At 37.0% G+C, this 19,536-nt stretch overlaps 2 protein-coding genes across 2 annotated transcripts; one reads left to right on the top strand and one right to left on the bottom strand.

Moving 5' to 3' along the window:
- Positions 1–2,617: 2,617 nt before the first annotated feature.
- Positions 2,618–13,146, top strand: ccdc80 (coiled-coil domain containing 80). The gene is made up of 7 exons (XM_084122052.1): positions 2,618–4,803; positions 4,897–5,053; positions 7,397–7,533; positions 8,393–8,544; positions 9,353–9,456; positions 10,795–10,878; positions 12,492–13,146. The coding sequence occupies exons 1-7, from the start codon at positions 3,163–3,165 to the stop codon at positions 12,797–12,799; spliced, it is 2,583 nt and encodes an 860-aa protein (XP_083978178.1). The 5' UTR covers positions 2,618–3,162; the 3' UTR covers positions 12,800–13,146.
- A 268-nt stretch (positions 13,147–13,414) lies between these two features.
- Positions 13,415–18,199, bottom strand: slc35a5 (solute carrier family 35 member A5). The gene is made up of 7 exons (XM_084122058.1): positions 18,121–18,199; positions 17,271–17,481; positions 17,041–17,139; positions 16,748–16,881; positions 15,993–16,060; positions 15,142–15,907; positions 13,415–13,912 (listed from the first exon to the last, which is right to left on the bottom strand). Exons 2-7 carry the CDS (start codon positions 17,431–17,433, stop codon positions 13,844–13,846), a joined length of 1,299 nt encoding a protein of 432 aa, XP_083978184.1. The 5' UTR covers positions 17,434–17,481; positions 18,121–18,199; the 3' UTR covers positions 13,415–13,843.
- Between the last annotated feature and the right edge of the window lie 1,337 nt (positions 18,200–19,536).

The raw sequence follows: 19,536 nt of genomic DNA on the forward strand, positions 1-19,536 counted from the left end.
TATTCATATTTAACATTGAGGGGGTGCATACAACATATTTGCCCACCGGCAACTAGTCGCCGCACATTCAAATACGATTTTCAAGAAGAAGAAAAAAAACCTGGGGAAAATAAATGCAGAACATGTTCACATAGGACACTATTAACACATGACTATATGCATGAAACCATTCAGAAAAAATTGGGCACAAATGGGTTAATGGCCGATTAAATTAAATTAATAATAGCCTACAATAAAATATTACATTAGAAAATGTTGTCATAATTGAAGAAGATCTGCATACTGAAGTGAATCCCATGCTTCAGAGGGTTCATTTAATGGATTTTATCCAGGCTGTTTTCATCTCTTCTATATATCAAACCTAATAACAGGGGACTCTGAGGTGGACACCATTACGTCAATTTTCAATTACAGCTCTGTAAAATTAAGGGAATATTGCCAGTGTCTCCTTGTATCATGGTTGGATGTGTGATGAATTTTAGCTTCCAATCCTCATATCCCTCATTTTTGTTTTCTGCTATTTAGTTATTTTCATTACCTTGTTGTAAAAGGCATTCAGTTATATCATGTTTCCCCACTTTTTAAAGCAAAAGTCTATTTTTATTCTTATATATTTATGCCTCAGCTCTGCTCAGATGAATGCTTAAGTATAGTGTAGAGAGCCCACACACAATTTCTGTCCGCAGAACTCCTCAAAATGTTCCAAAGATAAAAAAATAAAAAAAGGACATCATTTACAAAGTTCTACACATCCTCTACCCATTGAATGTTTGTTATTAAATATCATGCTATATTAAATATTTTTTTTCTTTTCTTTTTTTTAAGCATTTTGACATTTCTCAAAATTCCACAGATTAGCAAAGAAAATGTGTGAAAAGTCAGATTCCATTTTGGCCTAATTAGTAATATGTCTTATATTGGCACAAAGATGTAAAGTGTAAGTGTTATTAGTTTAATTGCACATTTCTGAGATTCACATCATTTAAAAGGCTTTGTTTGTATGATGTGATGATCTTAGCTGTTTACACAAATGTTTTTTGTTACAAACTGATGCACTGTATTAAGAGCCACATGTGTCAGGAAGCGAGCATGAAGGGTAATAGTGGATTAAGCTAAAAAAAGCCTTGAGCATGTGCTGCTCACATTGGGCTCTCTGCTAAGAGAGTAAAACCCAAAAATAGGTAAGAAAGGTAAGAAAGACACTGGGCTTATAAGCAGTAGAAAATGTCAGTAAAAAAAGCCTGATATCAGATGATATTAAATTAGAGGAGAGTGGAAAATAATGGAATAGAATGTGTGCACTGTATAGACCTTCCTCTAGAAGATGTATGGGACCTTTCCCTCTCATAAAATAATAATAGGCCTCATAATAATTATTTCACCTTTGCAATATTTCAGAAATCTGTGTTTTGAGTTCAGAGACATAATGTAACAACTGCTCAGAAGAATCTGCGTGTTTAGTGTACTGGTATATATATTTTTTATCATGTAGCTGGTATATTATGGTGATATACTCATACCCTCTTTTAAAGGGTATACAATACCACCATTATATACCCCCTGGATTCTCCTCAGCAGCTGTAATCCAGTTACATCATCCAGGCCTGATATTTCTGGGGCTGTTTTAAGGCACAGAGCCAAATATGTGCTGAGTATACATGTGCACGTGACTTTAATTTCATATTGCACATCTCAATTGTTGAGATTGTTTAGTTAAAGTATTTTGACCTGTTAGTTTGATACTTAAAAAAAACAAAAACATTAAGCCATATGTTACTTAAGACTAATTAAAAAGTTATGTTACTGTTACTCTTCTGACAAAAATATTTAATATAATTTATATAATTATGTTGTGATAACAAAAACGTGCTGTATTAGTCTGAACAGGCTCCAGTCTCAAGATTATGAATGTAAAATCTGTATAATGTGAAATATTCTAAAATATGATCCCATCCCAATCCTCTAGAGACTTGCATTTAAAGCTATTTTCTTTACTCTGAATGAAATATGACCCTATCATAGATTACCAGAGTTACATGCTTTTCATGATATTTTCTATGGGTTGCCAGTTGTTGAATATCTGTGCAATGTATCAATCCAAAATAAACGACCTTGAAAATGAGCAATGACATGATAATATTTTAGATTCAACATCTATGTCCATGTCTTGGCATAATCATATCCATATTCTCGCCATTGTCACCTTTAGTTTGCTCATTGGGCACTATTTTCTTGAAACAATATTTATTGAAAATGTTTCCTTCAGATTTATAATTAACATTAGGCTACAATAGTGGGAAGGGCAAAATATAGCCAACTTTTAATCAAAACTATTTTCCAGATACTATTTTAAGAACTTGCTTAATTTGGCTTTAGAACAGTGACAAAATAAGACATTTATTTAGATGCTATAGGCCTATTTCTCACACAGTATAAATGGACCCTTATACATACCTTTTTAAGAAATGTTCACTCGCAAAAGGATCATCATATATTTAGAATTTGAGAGCCAGTTTTAAGGCAGAGGTTCATTCTGATTGCATTTACAGGAGTAAATCTTTGCGCACTGGCACCCCTCAGCTGCATGGGTTGGTCCCGTGCGCTCGTCAGAGGATACGGAGGCTGCTGTGCTGTTACTTTTTGACATGTCTGGCAAAGCTTCCAGTGATAAGGAGCCGCACAGAGCGTTTTCCATACTTTTGGAAGTGTTTCTGACTGAATTTTTCGCGACGTGCATTGTGTTGAAGTGGCGCGTGTCAAACTTATCAAGACTGACTTGAGGACCGGAGCTTGACTTCATGGAAACTATTTTCAGTTGGTTAAAGGATTATATGTATTTCAATATAGGAACAATGAGATGAGAAAATTTGGCGCTGGGCAGCAGTAAATGCCCCTTTCCTTTGAATCAGCCATACCTCGCGCAGAATGTTCAAATGTTTCCTAAACGCACTTACAGGTAAACAAAGATCGATATAACTTTTCTCTTTATTAAATAAATTATTGTATTGGTTTGTTAAGTATCTAAAGATGGTTTTAATGAACTTTTGCACTGTTTTGCACTGAGCATCAGAATTATAAACTCTATAAGAATACATCGGATCTTATGACTATTTACTGGATTGTATCTCTCTACTGACTTAAGTGTTTCTGAAGTTTTCAAACATGAGGGGAAGGTACATGCTTGGTTTCGGTGTTTTGTGTCTGTTTGCATGGGCTGTTTACGTGTCAGAGAGCAGCCCGACCGATAAACAAGCAAAACTCAGACTGCTGTCGATAAGACGAGCAAGACAAAACAAATCACGACAGGGGCAGATTATCAGAACACGTACTTCTTCATGGAACAATGATAAACGCCAGCAGTTGCAGGGAGATGAAGGTATAAACGTTACCAGGAATGTCCAATCCAGAAAAATCTTGGTACAAAGGAGACCAGCACAGGGTGGGACTATGAATCCAATCCAGCAAGATGATGGAACACCTGGAGCCAGGGCCAGAGTATCCCGCATGCCAAACAGTGCCGGTTCTCCAAACTTATTGGCGTCATTTGCGGGAAAAAATCGCCTGCTGGTTATTTCCGCACCCCACGACTCTGATGGTTACTACAGATTGATGATGAGTCTTCTTAAACCAGAGGTTTACTGTGAGTTGGCAGAACGGCACGTGCATCAGATTGTCATTTTTCACCAGGAAGGGGAGTTGGGTGGGAAAATCAGACGCATTACTAATGAAGGCAAAGTGATGGAAGAGCCGTTGGATACGACTCTTATTCCCAGGCTCATGAACGTTCTTAAATTAGAGAAAGGAAAGTTTGGGATGGTCCTTCTTAAGAAGACGCTTCAGGTAGAGGAGCGCTACCCATACCCTGTCAGACTGGAAGCGATGTATGAAGTTATCGACCAGTCGCCTATGCGAAAAATGGAGAAAGTCAGGCAGAAAGGCTTTGTGCAGAAGTGTAAAGGGGCTGGGGTGGAGGGTCAGGTGGTCGAGGGTGTCCCCAGCACTGACTCCCATATGGATCCACCAACAGAGAGGAGAAGAGAGGAGCGGAAACCCATGCGAAGACCGACCACAACAACAACTCCAACTCCAACAAGACCAACAACCACTACCACCACTACCAAAGGAACTACCACCACCACACGTCCCCCAACTACAACTCGATCCACCACCACAACAACGACAACAACGCGGCCAACCACAACGCGGGCCACCACCACTCCAAGGACGACCAGAGCTCATACTACCCCACAATGGATCCCAGCCCACAAGACCACCGCCGAGCCCTACTATTACAACGGAAGGGACAGATTCCAGACAACCTCACCCACGACACTTCCCGTCTACACCAAGGCTGACACAGCAAAATACAGGGACAACCGCACTGATAAAAAAGAAAACAACCACAGACATACCAACATTATACTTACACAACACAAACCACCTAAAGTTAAGCCTACGAAGAAAAAGAATGGCGATAAGGAAATTAGCAATGCTTACGTGGAGAAATATGATGTAGACGGGCCCACCGACGGCTATCCTGAAGAGAAGGAGGAAGAGATTGTGCCCATCAAGAAAGGCAAGGGCAAGACAGATAAAAAGAAGAAAAAGTTGTCCAAGACAGGCAAGGCGGAGAGGAGGGGAAAGGATGGAAAGGGCAGTAAGAAAAATGGAAAGAAAGTTTCAAAGATCCCCGAGAAAGAAGAGTATCAGAAACCAACAAAGAGACCACCGCCGCCGCCTCCACCACCTAAAGGAGCTCTGGCAACCTTTTTGGACTATTTTGAAAGCAGAAGGAGACTAATTGTGAGTAGCTTTGCAAGTAGTCTGATTTAGAAATGTGGATTTCTTTATTATAATATTATTTACTGTTCTTCTGTTTTAAACTCTTTACTTCAGTTGATCACCTCTCCAACAGAGGAGAACAACATGTATGTTCAGCAGAGGGATGAATACTTGGAACATGTGTGTGAGATGGCAATCAGAAAGGTCTCCATCATCACCATCTTTGGCACACTTACAAACAGCACCATGAAGATAGATCATTATCAACTTGGTAAGCCACTTTTGCCAATTTTTTACATATTTTTCAAACCACCAACCATCATTTCAGTTAGCATAACTCTTACAAAATGATAGGAGTGATGATTTTCATCACTGCATGCATTTTTCCTGTTATCTTTTTCTATTGTTTTACTTTCTTCATTCTTAAACAGTAACTGCTGAGAATCCATGTCATGGTTGACATATGGACATTTAAGCACAGGTTATGTAAGTTCCTGTCAAAGCATTCTATCCATTCCCACTGAGCCACCCATCATAAAATCCTGCAACGTTCATGAAAAAAGAACAACTGTTTCCTGTTCTTTGAGAGCTTTACTAGCTGTGACATGCAGCTATGAATGATTAGGCCGAAGATGGATATGATAAACACAAGCCATTTTCTTATGCTGGAGATTTAGAGCTATTAATTGTATGGCAAACAAAAAGGGCCTTTTATCCAACAGTTGGCACTCACTTGTAAGTTAGGGAAGCACTTTTCCAGATTATGACCTCATATGACACAAAACTTCACAGCAAAGGAACTTGAAGGTTGGTCTGGGAATGGAGTGAATGGTGCTTGTTCAAGTGCCACGGAATGCTGCTAGATGAATCAAATGGAAGATTGGGAGCAGAGTCTGCCATGGCACGTTATTCTCTCTTGTTCATTATCCAAGACATGGGAAAATGTATGTTTCCTTTGTAGCTGATATTCTGACTGGAGAGTTTTAGCTCAGCAACAGCAGTCAGTTCTTGGCTGGCAAGACAGTTTTGTAGGGATTACTCTACTCTTTCAATTTCTTCATTCGACATTTTTGATGCACTACTCCAAAAGTTAATACACCAGAGTTTTATCTGAAAATTCGCTCTGAATTCTACCTGCGCCATTCAGAATTAAATTGAGAATGCCATTTAAATTCCAATTCGATTCCTGTTTTTGTTGCAGAATTGCATCCAGAATTTGAATTGGAAAGTAGATTTGAAATGAATTGAAATTCGTATAGTTTTTATTTGAACTCTTTTTAAAAAGCCTAGTTTTAAAAAAACATTTCAGAATCAAGCCAATTCTTCAATCCCAGATTTTGCGCAGCCCTGGTTGTCACTGTTATTGATAATTCTCCAGACGTCACACAATTAGATTCTACAAGCATTAAGACAAAATGCTGTGAAATAATAATGAAATCATCATAATCTGGACTGCCTTTGAATGAGTCACTGCTTTGACTTTTGTTCCATATACTCATCAGTCTGGACTGTGTCACATGGTTCTGTGTGAGGGGTCACTTTCGCTGCCACATGATGGACAAATAGAAGCAAAGCAGGTGCTCATAATCATCTTTCTAAAGTGAACACAAGGCTCTCTGTGATCGCATATCTGTCTGGCACGTTCTGAGCATTTATAGCCTGCCAGCTCACTGTGACTGGTTCCAGTGCAGCATCAGAGGTACTAGAAAGGAAACATGACTGACTGTATGATCAGCGGTTCCTGAACCACAATTAAAGGTTCTCTGCTGTGGCTATGGTCGGTATATATAATTAGGAGCACTGCTGAGGCTAAACCAAATCTTTCATTTTCCGTTTGTAATTTCTATGATGTAACTCTCCAGAAAGGCTGTTTCGTTTTATCATTATTATTTAAAAATTATAGTTATTTATATTTTATATTAAGATTGCTAGTTGTTGTTTATCTAGTGTCGTTGAGTAGGGAATTATTTATTTTATTTTTGCCCTGAGAGATAAATAAAGACCATATTTAATGAAAACCCAATGTTTATAGGAAGAAATACCATTTTGCCTCCGCTTTGATTCGTTTTTGATTGTAGTTCACCTCCCGTGCTGAAAGTGGAGTGCCTTAAACCATCTGTTTTGTTGTCCGCTAGAAATCAGAGTGAGAAATTCTTTGGATTTTGTGGAAAGGAAAACAAATATTTTGGGTTGGCCGCATCCTCCCGTGCTGTTTAATGCACCCGCAGAGTTTCCACAGACTAAAGAGGGTCTTTCACATGAGTTGCTCTGTTTTTATCTGTCTCTTTTAGAGCAAAGGAAGCCATGTTCCCAGAATAAACACACAGAGCAACCATCCCTAAGGCCTGCAGCAATTCATTAAAAGACTGCATGTCTGGTGATTTTCCGTTTAGATAAACAGCAGAACAGCATTGGGCTACTCATATAGCAGAGGGCCTCAGTGTCCCGAGTTCTACCGGCGTTGACCCCGTACTGTATGTTATGAAAGACACGCATGTCTCTTTGAACTGCAGTCAAAACAAAACTAGCAGACTGTGGAGCCATCTGTAATCTTCTGTATTTATCTCTCTGGTTGGTTGATCAGTCTGTGAGATTTTGTGTGGCGTCTTTGCAGAGAATGACAAGCCCATGAAAGGTTTGAGACAGGAGGATTTGGAGAACCAGGATCTTATCACAGAGCTGAGGAAAGAGTATGGAATGACCTACAACGATTTCTACATGGTCCTCACAGATCTGGACATGAAAGCGAAGGTGAAAGACACGTAACATGACACGCAGTACATTTTCACAGCTTTAAAGCTCTCTTCTTCCACAGCGCTTTTCAGCGGTACGTGAGGTGTGCCAGCGCAAAGCTGAGTTCTGTTTGCAGACAGCTGGAATAAACAAAGAAGCCACTGTGCAGTCAGGAGGTGGATAGAAAGTAAAATGTATTGAAAATCCTCAGAGACACCCACAAATGCTGATTTAATTCTGGGCATGGAGAGTTTAGATAGAGTTGTGAGTGCTGAATGTTGACATAACTGACTATACATAAATTACCCACAAATAAAAACGGATCATCGCGGCCCTTGTAAATGAGTTGTACTCTTTGTTATGAGAACATGTTTTAACATCCAAAGTAATTTAATTCAGTGCCTTTATGAGCTGTATTTGATGTAATGGTCAATATAAAACAAATAAAATAATGTAGCATTTGCATTACATGTAGGTGTTTACATAATAAATAAGTATAAATATTAGTGTTATAATAAATATTAAATATAAATTATATTAAAAAATAATAATACAAAGTATAATAATAAAATTAAATAATACAGTTTAAACACAATAATAAAATGGGTGTCTGTATAAGTTCCACAGAAGAAATGTGATATTGGATGTTGAGTTTTGCATTGCATTCTTGCTTGAACAGCATGTTTGTTGTGGTTTGCAGAAAAATGTCAAGAATTCTTCACAGCTCTGTCAATTTGACACATAATTTTAGGTTCGGCATTCTTGGCCGCTCAGAACCTATTGAGAAAATCCCCTTACTAGTAAAGGTATTCGGTTTCTAACCCTCTATGAGCCTGCATATTTCTCTAAGTTGTATATCTCTTTTTATTATTTCCAGCAATACTATGAAGTGCCAATTGCAATGAAGGCTGTTTTTGATTATATCGACACGTTTTCCTCGCGCATCAGAGAGATGGAACAACAGAAACGTGATGGGGTGACGTGTAAAAAAGAAGACAAGCCAAGATCATTGGAGAACTTCCTTTCCAGGTAAAGCTTTTTCCATTGAAATTGTGTTGTGCTGGAGCCAGGGCTCACAGGGGGATCTCCAAAAGAATTAAATCTGTGCTTTTATGCCATCACAAGCTGTCTTAGATGTCATTATATACTGAATACAATTCATAGCATTTCACACACATATTTGTAAATATTTTTTTTTCTATTTATTTATATATTTTTATACAGACAAAGAGGAAAAACACATGTAAAAATATTAACAATAATCTATTTGTCAGATGGTGTAGTTACAAAAATCTACCAAGAGTTAACCAGACCATGCCAACCCTCAACACCAGACATATAATTTTATTAAAGCTGTTCAAACATGTTTGGTTTCACTTTTTTTATCTGTTAGGTAAGATCTAAAATGTTCAATATATGATTACATTTAATCTGTCAAGTACATCTCACAGAAATCTGGTCTGTGGTCTCTCCCCCTGTTTGAAAATCTCTGCATTGCAAATCAATCAGCAATTGACGAATTCAGATTCAAGTAGCGTTATTGGCATGGTAAAAAGGCTTTACATTGCCAAAGCATTGACAGGGCTCTGATCCAACTGTGTTGAGAATTGTCAAATTTTGCATGTGCGCTGTGTGCTCATCAATTGCCTGTTATTTTAAAACCTCCATCCAGTAACTCTACGAATTACTTGTAATGTAGAACTAGATCAGAAAATATTTGCAAAAACCGCTGAACAGAGGCCGCCTGACCAGGTGGGCCCATTGCTACAACCTAGATTTGCCTATGCGTTAATCCGCACCTGCATTGATCTAATGATTTTGTTCTATCATCGCATAGGTTTCGCTGGAGACGTAGGTTGTTTGTCATATCTGCACCAAATGATGAGGAATGGGCCTATCAGCAACAACTCTATGCACTGACCAGTCAGGCGTGCAACCTGGGTAAGCATGATAATCACTGAACTATATGATGTCATTGAAGGAGAATTTCGATAAAATTACCAGATCACATTTTTGCAGCGGTAGTTATTCTTTAGGGACTCTTACTACAAATTTATCTTTTTACCTGCAGGGTTTGCATATGTTTCTTTCTCATGTCTCAAGTTTGCCAAGATAATATCTCACATTGATTTTCTCTTGTCACTCAGCGAAGATTGAAAACAGATCGTTGTTACTGTAGTTCAGACCAAGCCAGTTCTTATAAATTCCACTGAGTTATGGATTTGAAATTTTTCTTGGTATTATTCCCAAGAACAATGTGTATTCCCGCTGATACTTAGTCAGAAATGTTTCCCACTAAATAAGCTTGACACAACAGCAGTGAATGTTTGCCATTTTGTATCTTGTCCTAGAAATCTTGACAAGCATATAACTCATGTAATTAGCTAAGCATTTATCCATCATTGCAGCAAGCTCTTGAGTACCTCCTTTTTATATTATAACTTTGCATAGACTAGGTGGATTTGACTTATTTTCAAGAATATATATTTTAGTAGTTGTTTTCTAGCCAGTTCCAAGTGTTGACCAAGGCCAGTGACCACACCTGGAACAGCTAATAGTGAGGTGTAACCTCATGTTCTTAGTCCAGAAGAAGCCCATTCCACATGAAATGAGTGTGGAAATCATAGAGATGTTCCTAGTTGTAAATAAAATAGTAAATAATAGCAATTTAACAACTTGTTAGCAACTTACATAAAAAAAACAGCTGCTTCATATTTCACATGACGTATGATTTGTGTCACCTGTAAATAATAATGTGTATAATTTAGGTGGTGTGAAAGTGTCTTCAAATAATGTTAACCACATGCCTTATTTTATTATACATTTTAAACTGCTATTTAAAAAACAGTATTAAAAATACCATAGGGAACCCATGTAAGATAAGATTACAAACTGACCTCACAATAACTTATGTAGCTCTGTAAAAAAAAAATTATGTGGCAGAATGTGACCTGGAAAAGATCTTAGAATGATGTTTGACAAGACATGAACAAAAAAAAAAAGATTCTCTTCCATTCCAAGATTCTCTTCCATTTAAACTGACATCGGTTACCACAGAGGATTTGAATTTGGCAATCAATTCAAACATAAATGACTTGAGAAATATTTCTGTGTATTAATACATCACCCACATATTCCATTAGCAACAGTTAAGCAACAGACATGCCATTAAACAGCCTAAATGTCAACAGGGGAACATTTGAAGACTCAGAGGGGTGTTTAGATTTTAGTCTGTTACACTTTAACCTTACAATTCCTTTTGTGTTGGTCGATTTGCAGGTCTTCGCCATGTATCAATACTGAAGCTGGTTGGGACAGATCTGATAGACATGGGAGGAGTGTTAGAGCTTTACCCCATCAATGGTAAGACCACTGCCGCTGAAACACTAACAAAAAAAGATTTGAACTTCCGTCTACACTCTTTAAAATGAAAGGTTCTTTAGTGGCCTCATTTGTTCCACTGCACAAAAGGTTATTTATTGTGGGAAAAGGTTCTTGAGATTAGTAAAATGTTCTTTACACTAAGAAAGAAAAGGTTATTTTAAGTACTGTTCACTTAAAGGTTATTTGGGGAACCCAAAATGGATCTTCTACCTCCTTTAGTAATCTTTATTTTTAAGAGTGCTCCTAAAATGTTATATGTAGACTTTGTGGTGCGAAAAGCTCTATTAACGTGAATGTAAACATTTGTAGAAATGGTTTAAAAAGCAGTTTAAAATATCAGCTGACCCAGATGCTTATTTATTGTGGTCACTTGTATGAAAATATGAAAAGCATACCTGTAGCTGTCACAGCAGCCAGGTGCTTAGTAAGTGTGTTAAGGGTTAATCAGCACATTAGATGAGAGCAGTGGTGTTGTGTTGACATTGGCTGCTTTTTTGTCAGTCAAAAGTAGCCAGTAGCCTCTGGTTTCAGGCGCCTCCCTGCATGAGTCAGCCTCTCCAGCTCCGGCCGGGCTCAGAAATGTCCAAACAGTTCCCACAGGAATTATATTTTGCAGGACAGAAATGAAAGAGGGCTCAGGTGTTTACATATTTTCCATCATTGTTGAAACTACAGACAGCTTTGCCTTCATTGGCACCCAGGCCCCTGTGCATCAGCAGTCTGTCTGATACATTAAGATCAAACAGTGATTCTGTGAGCTGTATTTAAAGTGCTGGAACTCAAGTCTTCTATGTAAGATAAAAGCTATATCTGATGAAAAACATGTTGGTTTTATCAAATGAAATCTGGTTTCTATTTGAAAATGTTTTGTCAAAGATTTGTATTACTATATTAAAAAGCTCTTCATTTAGAGACGGTCAGTGTTATTTAGTTTTGAAAAAAGATGAATAAATGGAAGGAAAGTTGGTAGACCAATATATCTTATTTATTTATTTTATCATTTCAAAAGGTTACTAAACATCCAAGAAATCATATTTTCTCCATTTTGAAGGACCTCCCCACCACATTATATGGTGGATATATATATATATAGGATAAAAAATCAATGTTTCTTGAGCACCAAATTAGCATATTAGAATGATTTCTGAAGGATCATGTGACACTAAAAACTGGAGTAGTGATGCTGAAAGTTCAGGTTTGCCATCACAGAAATTACACTTTAAAATATCATGAAATAGAAAACGGTTGTTTGAAATTGTAATATTTCACAATATTACTGTTTTTACTGTATTTTTGATCAAATAAATGTTTCCTTGGGGAGTATAAAAGATTTGTTTCAAAAACAAAAAAAATAAAATCTCACTGACCCCAAACTTTTGAACGGCAGTGTAGTTTCAAATACATTTTTAAATAAACTTGTTTTGCATTAAACACCAAACTCGAATCTATCAAATATTTTGAAGTTCAGTATCCTATTAAGTAATTTGTGGTGCACAAATGGCAGAACTTCCTGTATCTCCACCATATTTTGTTTATCTGCATGCATGGTGCACACCTGTTTCTGACACCCACGACACGTGTCTCTGTTTCAGGAAGTGCAACGGTGGAGCGTGAGGGGATATCTGCCAGTCTAGTGCGGGACATTAGAAACTATTTCCAGATCAGCCCTGAATACTTCTCCATGCTGCTGGTGGGAAAAGATGGAAATGTCAAGTCCTGGTACCCGTCTCCCATGTGGTCCATGGCCATCATCTACGACTTGATCGACTCCATGCAGCTCCGCAGACAGGAAATGGCCATCCAGCAGTCTCTAGGCATGCGCTGCCCAGAAGATGAGTACGGTGGCTACGGTTACCACCACGGCTATCAGGATGGCTATCATCAGGGTTATGGATATTAGGGTTTATAACATTCATAAGACAGTGTCATGGTAAGAAATAACTGAAAACTTCCTTTCTGAACTGGTTTTATAATTATCGTATACAGCTGATATATTTATATTTAAAGATGCATCTTATCTGCTATACATCTGTCCCTATGGACATAATCTTTTGTAGATAAAAGACGTTGACGAAACATTTGTATTTATTGAATGTATTCACTATACGAAGTGATCATTTTTAAAGGTCACAACCTGCTTTTTCTTGTTGAACTATGTATTGTTACTCTATTTTTAAAGAGCACTGTCTTATTTATAAACGTATAAATTGTGCTTTAATTTCAATAAAAAATATATATATATTGAAATGCCTTTGGTCATAATACATTCTAAACATTGCAGACCATTTTTAGCTGAACTGGTGTACACTACAGTTGGGAATTATGTGCTTATGTGATGATTGAATTTCCCTCCCTTATTTTATGAAGGCCCTGTGCTGATACAGCCTACTTATCCTACTTGAGCACTATGTCAAACTATGACTTTGACTTTTTCTTTGCTTTATTTCCCTCTGCTGGTCAGTGATATGTTGGCAGTTGCAACAAAATATCAGTATTAAGCAATTATTTGCGCATATATGATTAAAATGTGGAATTTATTATTCCAAAAACCCAAATATTTCATATTTCATTAAATACAACATGCATCCACAGTATGGCACATTATACATGATGCTTTGAAATGTGATTGTTCCCATTAGAGTTGTTTATTAAAATGAGTTCCTCTTACCTTAATACCTTCATTGTAACCTTGTGACATACAGTCAACTACTTTATGAAGAAACAAATAACTTAACAAATAACCAAAATGAAAGCAATAATTTCACAAAACCTCCTGAGGTTGTAACATGCTCATAATGGTTATACAAACAATTTGTAAGAGAGGACAATATACAGTATTAAACACTAGACATTCCACGCAATTGAAACACTCGTCATTCATTATACATATACACAGGCTGATTCCAGAATATTTACATGATAATTAAAGAGATTCAAAACTGACTTAAAAAGATTCTTCTTCCGATTCACTCTCTGTGTTAGCCTTGGTAAGCCTCTCCAACTCTTCCCCATCCTAGAATAAAAACATGACACACAATCATGAAATACAACATGCATCATTTTTTAGACCACTGTAGTTGTACAGAAAAACTTTACAGCTTTTAGTGATTTTATAGATGATACAGTAGATCCAATGAAAAAGGTTCATACAGTACTATATGTTCTGGAAATAATGGGGTCGTTCATACAGAATACGATTTTGCATTTAAAGTCGGCATGCACCTGAAGTTGCGATACTCTTTTCTTTCCTATTGTGACGTATACCGGCTTCTCGAACAAGAAAGAATGGAGGGTGGGACTTGATTTTGTCAATGGGGAAATGATTGGATCGTTGGATTGTTGCAAACACGTCATTAGAGAAGAGAAGAGACGTTGTTGCAAGAGGAAGGGAAGTTATTTTGATAAAAGATTATGAAGGCACATGGATTTTAATAAATAATTTATAAAAAATACTGCAATATTACACACAAAAAATAAGAATTGTAAAAAAAAAAAAAAAATTATATTATATTTTTATTATAGATTACCTTTTTTTTAACCTGACAGCATTTAAAATAAATGGCAGTCAAGTGAGACACCAAAAAGGCAATGAGAAGCAAAGGACCAGTCAAATACTTCCATCTAGCAAATGTCTATATTAAAAAAGACCTGAAAAACACACACAAATGCGTTCTGTGTAAACCGGCCCCTACTAAATGGACAACACAAACTCGTTTGGAACTTTGTAGCTTGTTGAAACAAGCAGGGCTGGTTCTCACGTTGCTTTTTAGTCATTTTTCTAGGTAAACATGTGTTAGACGGGGGTCTTAATTTGAACGTTGCGCAGTCTCACGGCTATTTTAAATGCTATCAAATTAGAAAGAAGTTAAAGTGAACTTTTAAAAAACGGGTCTTTTCCACTCGGCAGCGTCTCAGAAGAATGCGTTCTATAAGAAGTGCCAACAAGCCACTAATAGAATTCCCCGCTGCATGATATATTTGATCTAAATAATGCAATAATCTAAGGTAGGGCTTTGCTCCTCCAAATTACGTTTTCTTTATAAGGATTCCGGTTTCTTACTCTTCCACACTTAATCAGATTATAGTTTGCCAGATCTCCTCTACAAAGAGCCCCTTGTTTAAACTGTCAGTGTGTACTTCAAAAATTAAGGTGGAAACGAACAGGTCGAATTAAACAAATGATTAGCTTAGCTGTAAGTGACCAACGTTTTAAAATGAAGCAAGTCTATATCTGACCCTTACCCCTCTTGACCTCTCAAACACCTCTCCATTGATGACCCTGAGCCTCTCCTGCAGCAGAGTGTACTCTGGATCTTTCAGTCTGCTGCTGTGGTAGATAAAGATGGCTAGCAGTACTATAGGCGCCTGCAGGAAGAAATCCATCGATGGGCGAAAGTCAAATAGGAAGAGAGAGAGCGCAGTGACGACGACCGTGGTGATCTGACCCGTCAGAACGTGGAACATGTTATCACGGAATTTGAGAATGAAAGCCACCGACAGGCCTAGAGCGGCTGTGACGAAGACCAGGGCGATGGAGAAGATGTTGTGGCCGTAGAGGAGTCCGCAGTGCAGCGTCAATTCACGATAGTCAGAGTGCAGGAGCAGCGTGAGGCTGTTGAAGATCAAACCGAACACATACAGCTTGCTGTTCTGGATGAAGATGCTCTCCACGAGCTGCTCCCCCTCTTTGAGGATCTTCTCGTTGTAGATGTTGGCCAGCGCAGAGATGAAGCACTGCAGCAGCAGTAGGACGTAACCCAGGCCGAAGCTGTTCAGCTTGTGGATGAGCTGACTGTCCCACAGCTCACGCCAGTACGTTTCATTATGGTTTTGATGCTTTAGCTCGGGATGGGCGTATTTCAGACAGCTGTTGGAAGGGGTGGAAATGTTGGCTGGGTGGAGGCCATGTATGGCGATGGCATGCTGGTCACCACTGCCAGTGGTCAACGACACAATGGACAGAAACAAAATGAACAGAGATGCCCACTGCACCCAAGACAAGCGCCTCCTGTAGGCCAAAGGATGAACAGTCAGCAACGGATATATTTCAAGGATAGAATAACAGATAGATAACAAGAAATGCCAGTACTTACTTCAGAACAACTCGGAAGAGAAGGGCTGTTGTAAAAATAACAATGTTGGAAAACATTACCGCCATAGCCTATTAAAACATGAGAAAAAATGATTCATTAAATTCATCGCTGATTAAAAGTAACAGTAAAGACATTTATAATGTTAATGTTATTTATATTTTAAATAAATGCTGTTTTTTATTCATCAAAGATTCCTAAAAAAATGTAACACGGTTTACACAAAAAATTGTAAATAATATTGATAATACTCCCAAATAAATGTTACTTGAGCAGCAAATTAGAATGATTTTTGAAGGATCATGTGACACTGAAGACTTGAGTAATGATTGCTAAAAATTCACCTTTGCCATCACAGGAATAAATTACATTTTAAAACATATTCAAAAAGAAAACATTTGAATTGTAATAATATTTCTCAATATTACTGATTTAACTGTATTTTTAATCAAATAAATACATAAACTTCTACCCAAACCATTTAAAAAAATATATCACTGACTATATATCAAACTATATTGTGTTACGAACATCAGAACAATCAATATCGAATATGCAAAATCTCACTGACCCCAAACTATTGAACGGTAGTGTAAATAAATAAATGTATTTTTTTTTAAATTAATTTAATTACACTAATGTCAGAAGATTTTTTTTATTATTATTCTTTATATAGGTAAAACGTAAATGTAATGAAATTTGTTATTTCACTACTAACATATTATAAATCACTAAAAGTTTTTAATAATCCAACATACAGGTTGCAGATAGGTCATCACATAGAAGATTATAAGGTTGTCAAGGAAGTAGAGGAATGCAGGAACAGACCACTTCAGGTAGCTGAGAAAAGAGGCACCAGATGAACATCCCAAATCTTTATAAGAGCGGCCCTCTGGAAAACAAAAGCAATAGTTCTAGTCCCATAACAAATCACTCATATGCTGAAATAATGACATACATCACAATCCAACAGACTGTATATACAGTATAGCTTAGTATATTAATGAGTATGGTATGGGAATGGTATTTTAGGACAACAAATCTGACTCACCTTGAATGATCACCCTTACTGACATCACTAAACAAAATACTAGTTTGATGGCCTCTGCCATTAAATTCACAGATGCAGGAAGAAAGTCATATTTGTTTTCTGTAATTTAGAAAAAGACAGATTTAACAATATTTAAAATTCTCTACATTGCAAAAAGTAAAGTTATCTATTGATGGTATTATGGTAAGGAATCATACATCGAGTTGCTCCATGGTGGTGTAATATGTTACCTTCATTGGCTGAGAATTTTAGTAATAGGATACGACTGGTTCCCAAGGTGACAAAACCCAGACCCAGAGCCAAAGTGTAGGCTGAAGATCTTGAGCACAGCCGCGAGCAGGGACAGCAGCAGCGGCATGAAGAAGAGGAGGAGGAGGAAGAGGACCGGGCCATTATGGAGAACGTGAGCTGAGGCTGGTCATAGGAGGATGAACAGGATCACTGAGAAAACATCAGACAATCATATTAACCACACTCATAACACTGAAAAATGATATATGTTTTCATGAAATATTAAATCAGATTGGTCTCTAATTTATCAAATTTGTCAAGACCTGCCGCCTTCTGTATCTAGTGCTTTATTTTCAACATGATTCACAAGCAAAATTATGAGTCAACCATCAAAACATGCAGCGATGAAATCATGGAACATTGTGGTTTAGTGTTTACAGATGGTTCAGAATGGAAGGAACATGAACATTGTGTCTTATGTGAAGGCAAAGACATTCAAATCTTTCAGTACAGCACTGTTTATAAACATCAAAATACAAAATGAATAATAACTATAGACGATAATGACTTGCTATGATCTTAGAAACACAGAAATATACATTCTTTGTAAAACTATTTAAATAAATAAAACTACATTATTATAACGCACATTAATAATAGGATTTGCAATGATGTGGATCATCACATTTCCAACATTGTGCAATTCGATATTGATTGTTCTGATGTTCGTAACGCAATAAAAAAAGTAGTGCAGCGTCCAGTTACAAGAGAGAATATTTACAATGTGTCTATTATAATGTGAATGTCGTGATGAAGCACAAACAGATTCATATTCGGTGCTTTATTTACCTGTCCATATGTTCTCACTCCAACAAACAACCTGCCCCCGACTTCCGCATCTCTGCGCATGCGTACATCAAAAGCTACGTCATCGTTTTATTTGACGTTGCAGGGCAACAGGCTTTGCTTATTAATATTAATATGATCACACTGGCTTTCAACGGCGAAGGCTCGGTTAGCTGATGAATATTAAAATGATCCTTAGCCACGGTTTTTCCGCTAAAGAGGATTTTAGGATTGATTTTAATCACTGAATGTAATTTTTAAAAAAATTTATTTAGGCTATTGGTTGGATAATGAATAAAGTGTTAAAATGTTTCTAGAAAAATGATCTTCTAAAGTTTTAGTGTATTTTTGTTAGTTTACTTTAGGATTGAAAGTAGTATATGTTGGCTATACAGTAGGCTAGGCTATGTAAGACTGAATAATTGAGTGCTTTTTCTTCAGATGACAAAACCTAGACATTTCCCCATCACTTTTAGCATGCAGTTCAATGCTGTTGTACATTTTAAAGTGTATTAAATGTTGTAGAGTATTTAAGGTTTAATAAATAAGTTGTATTATTTTAACATGTTTTCCATACTTGTGTTCAGTGTTTCTCAGCTTCTGTCTGGAAAATTTAAAAGGTTAGTTTGTTTTGTTACCCTTAAAAGGGTAGTTTGTTAGGAAATTTAAAGTAGCCATATGTCTTCACCCAACAGGCACTTCTTAGGGAAATGTGGTCATGTGTGAGTCATGCGCCAAATCACATAAAGTTTGGTTTGTAATAATTTTCTTTATTATTGTTATTATTATATGACATGATGCTCATAGAGTTGGAGGTAAGTGTTAAACAAAGTCCAGACAGTAATCTTCAGATGCATGACTCATTTTACTCACACTCACGCAACTTGTACACTGTAAACAAACAATGTATTAAGAAACTATTCAAGGGAACTCAAAGGGATTATGAGTAAATCCTTATAATGGAATTGGTGTCTGGGGCGGAAAAGTGTTACGATGGTATTTCACGGAAATTGAAGCCCACATTCATTTACTTCTGATTTCATGATTACGGTGTAGAAGTAGAACCTCTTCATTTTGTGCAGATAGTAGTTAGTTGGTTGCATTATGAAAATGTGCAATATTTTTGCATATGTGTAATCTATGCCTGCATGCACAAATTATAAGATTATATAGGCTACTAAGTAACATTTGTTCCCAAAGGGAGGGATTCAAATGGCACTGACAAACACACTCAGAAAAGAAGATCAGGTCACTGGGCAATACGCTAAGGTACAAAAGCAAAAAGGTACATCTTCGTACCTTATTTACCTGTAAATGGTACATACTTTAAAACTACGTATTAGTATCTTAAGTGTACATATTGGTACCTTTTAGCTTTTGTACCTTAGGGCACAACCCCAGTGACAGCTTTGTACCTTT

Source organism: Abramis brama (genome assembly GCF_963993115.1).
Source record: "Abramis brama genome assembly, chromosome: 8".
In the NCBI taxonomy this organism is placed as follows: domain Eukaryota; kingdom Metazoa; phylum Chordata; class Actinopteri; order Cypriniformes; family Leuciscidae; genus Abramis; species Abramis brama.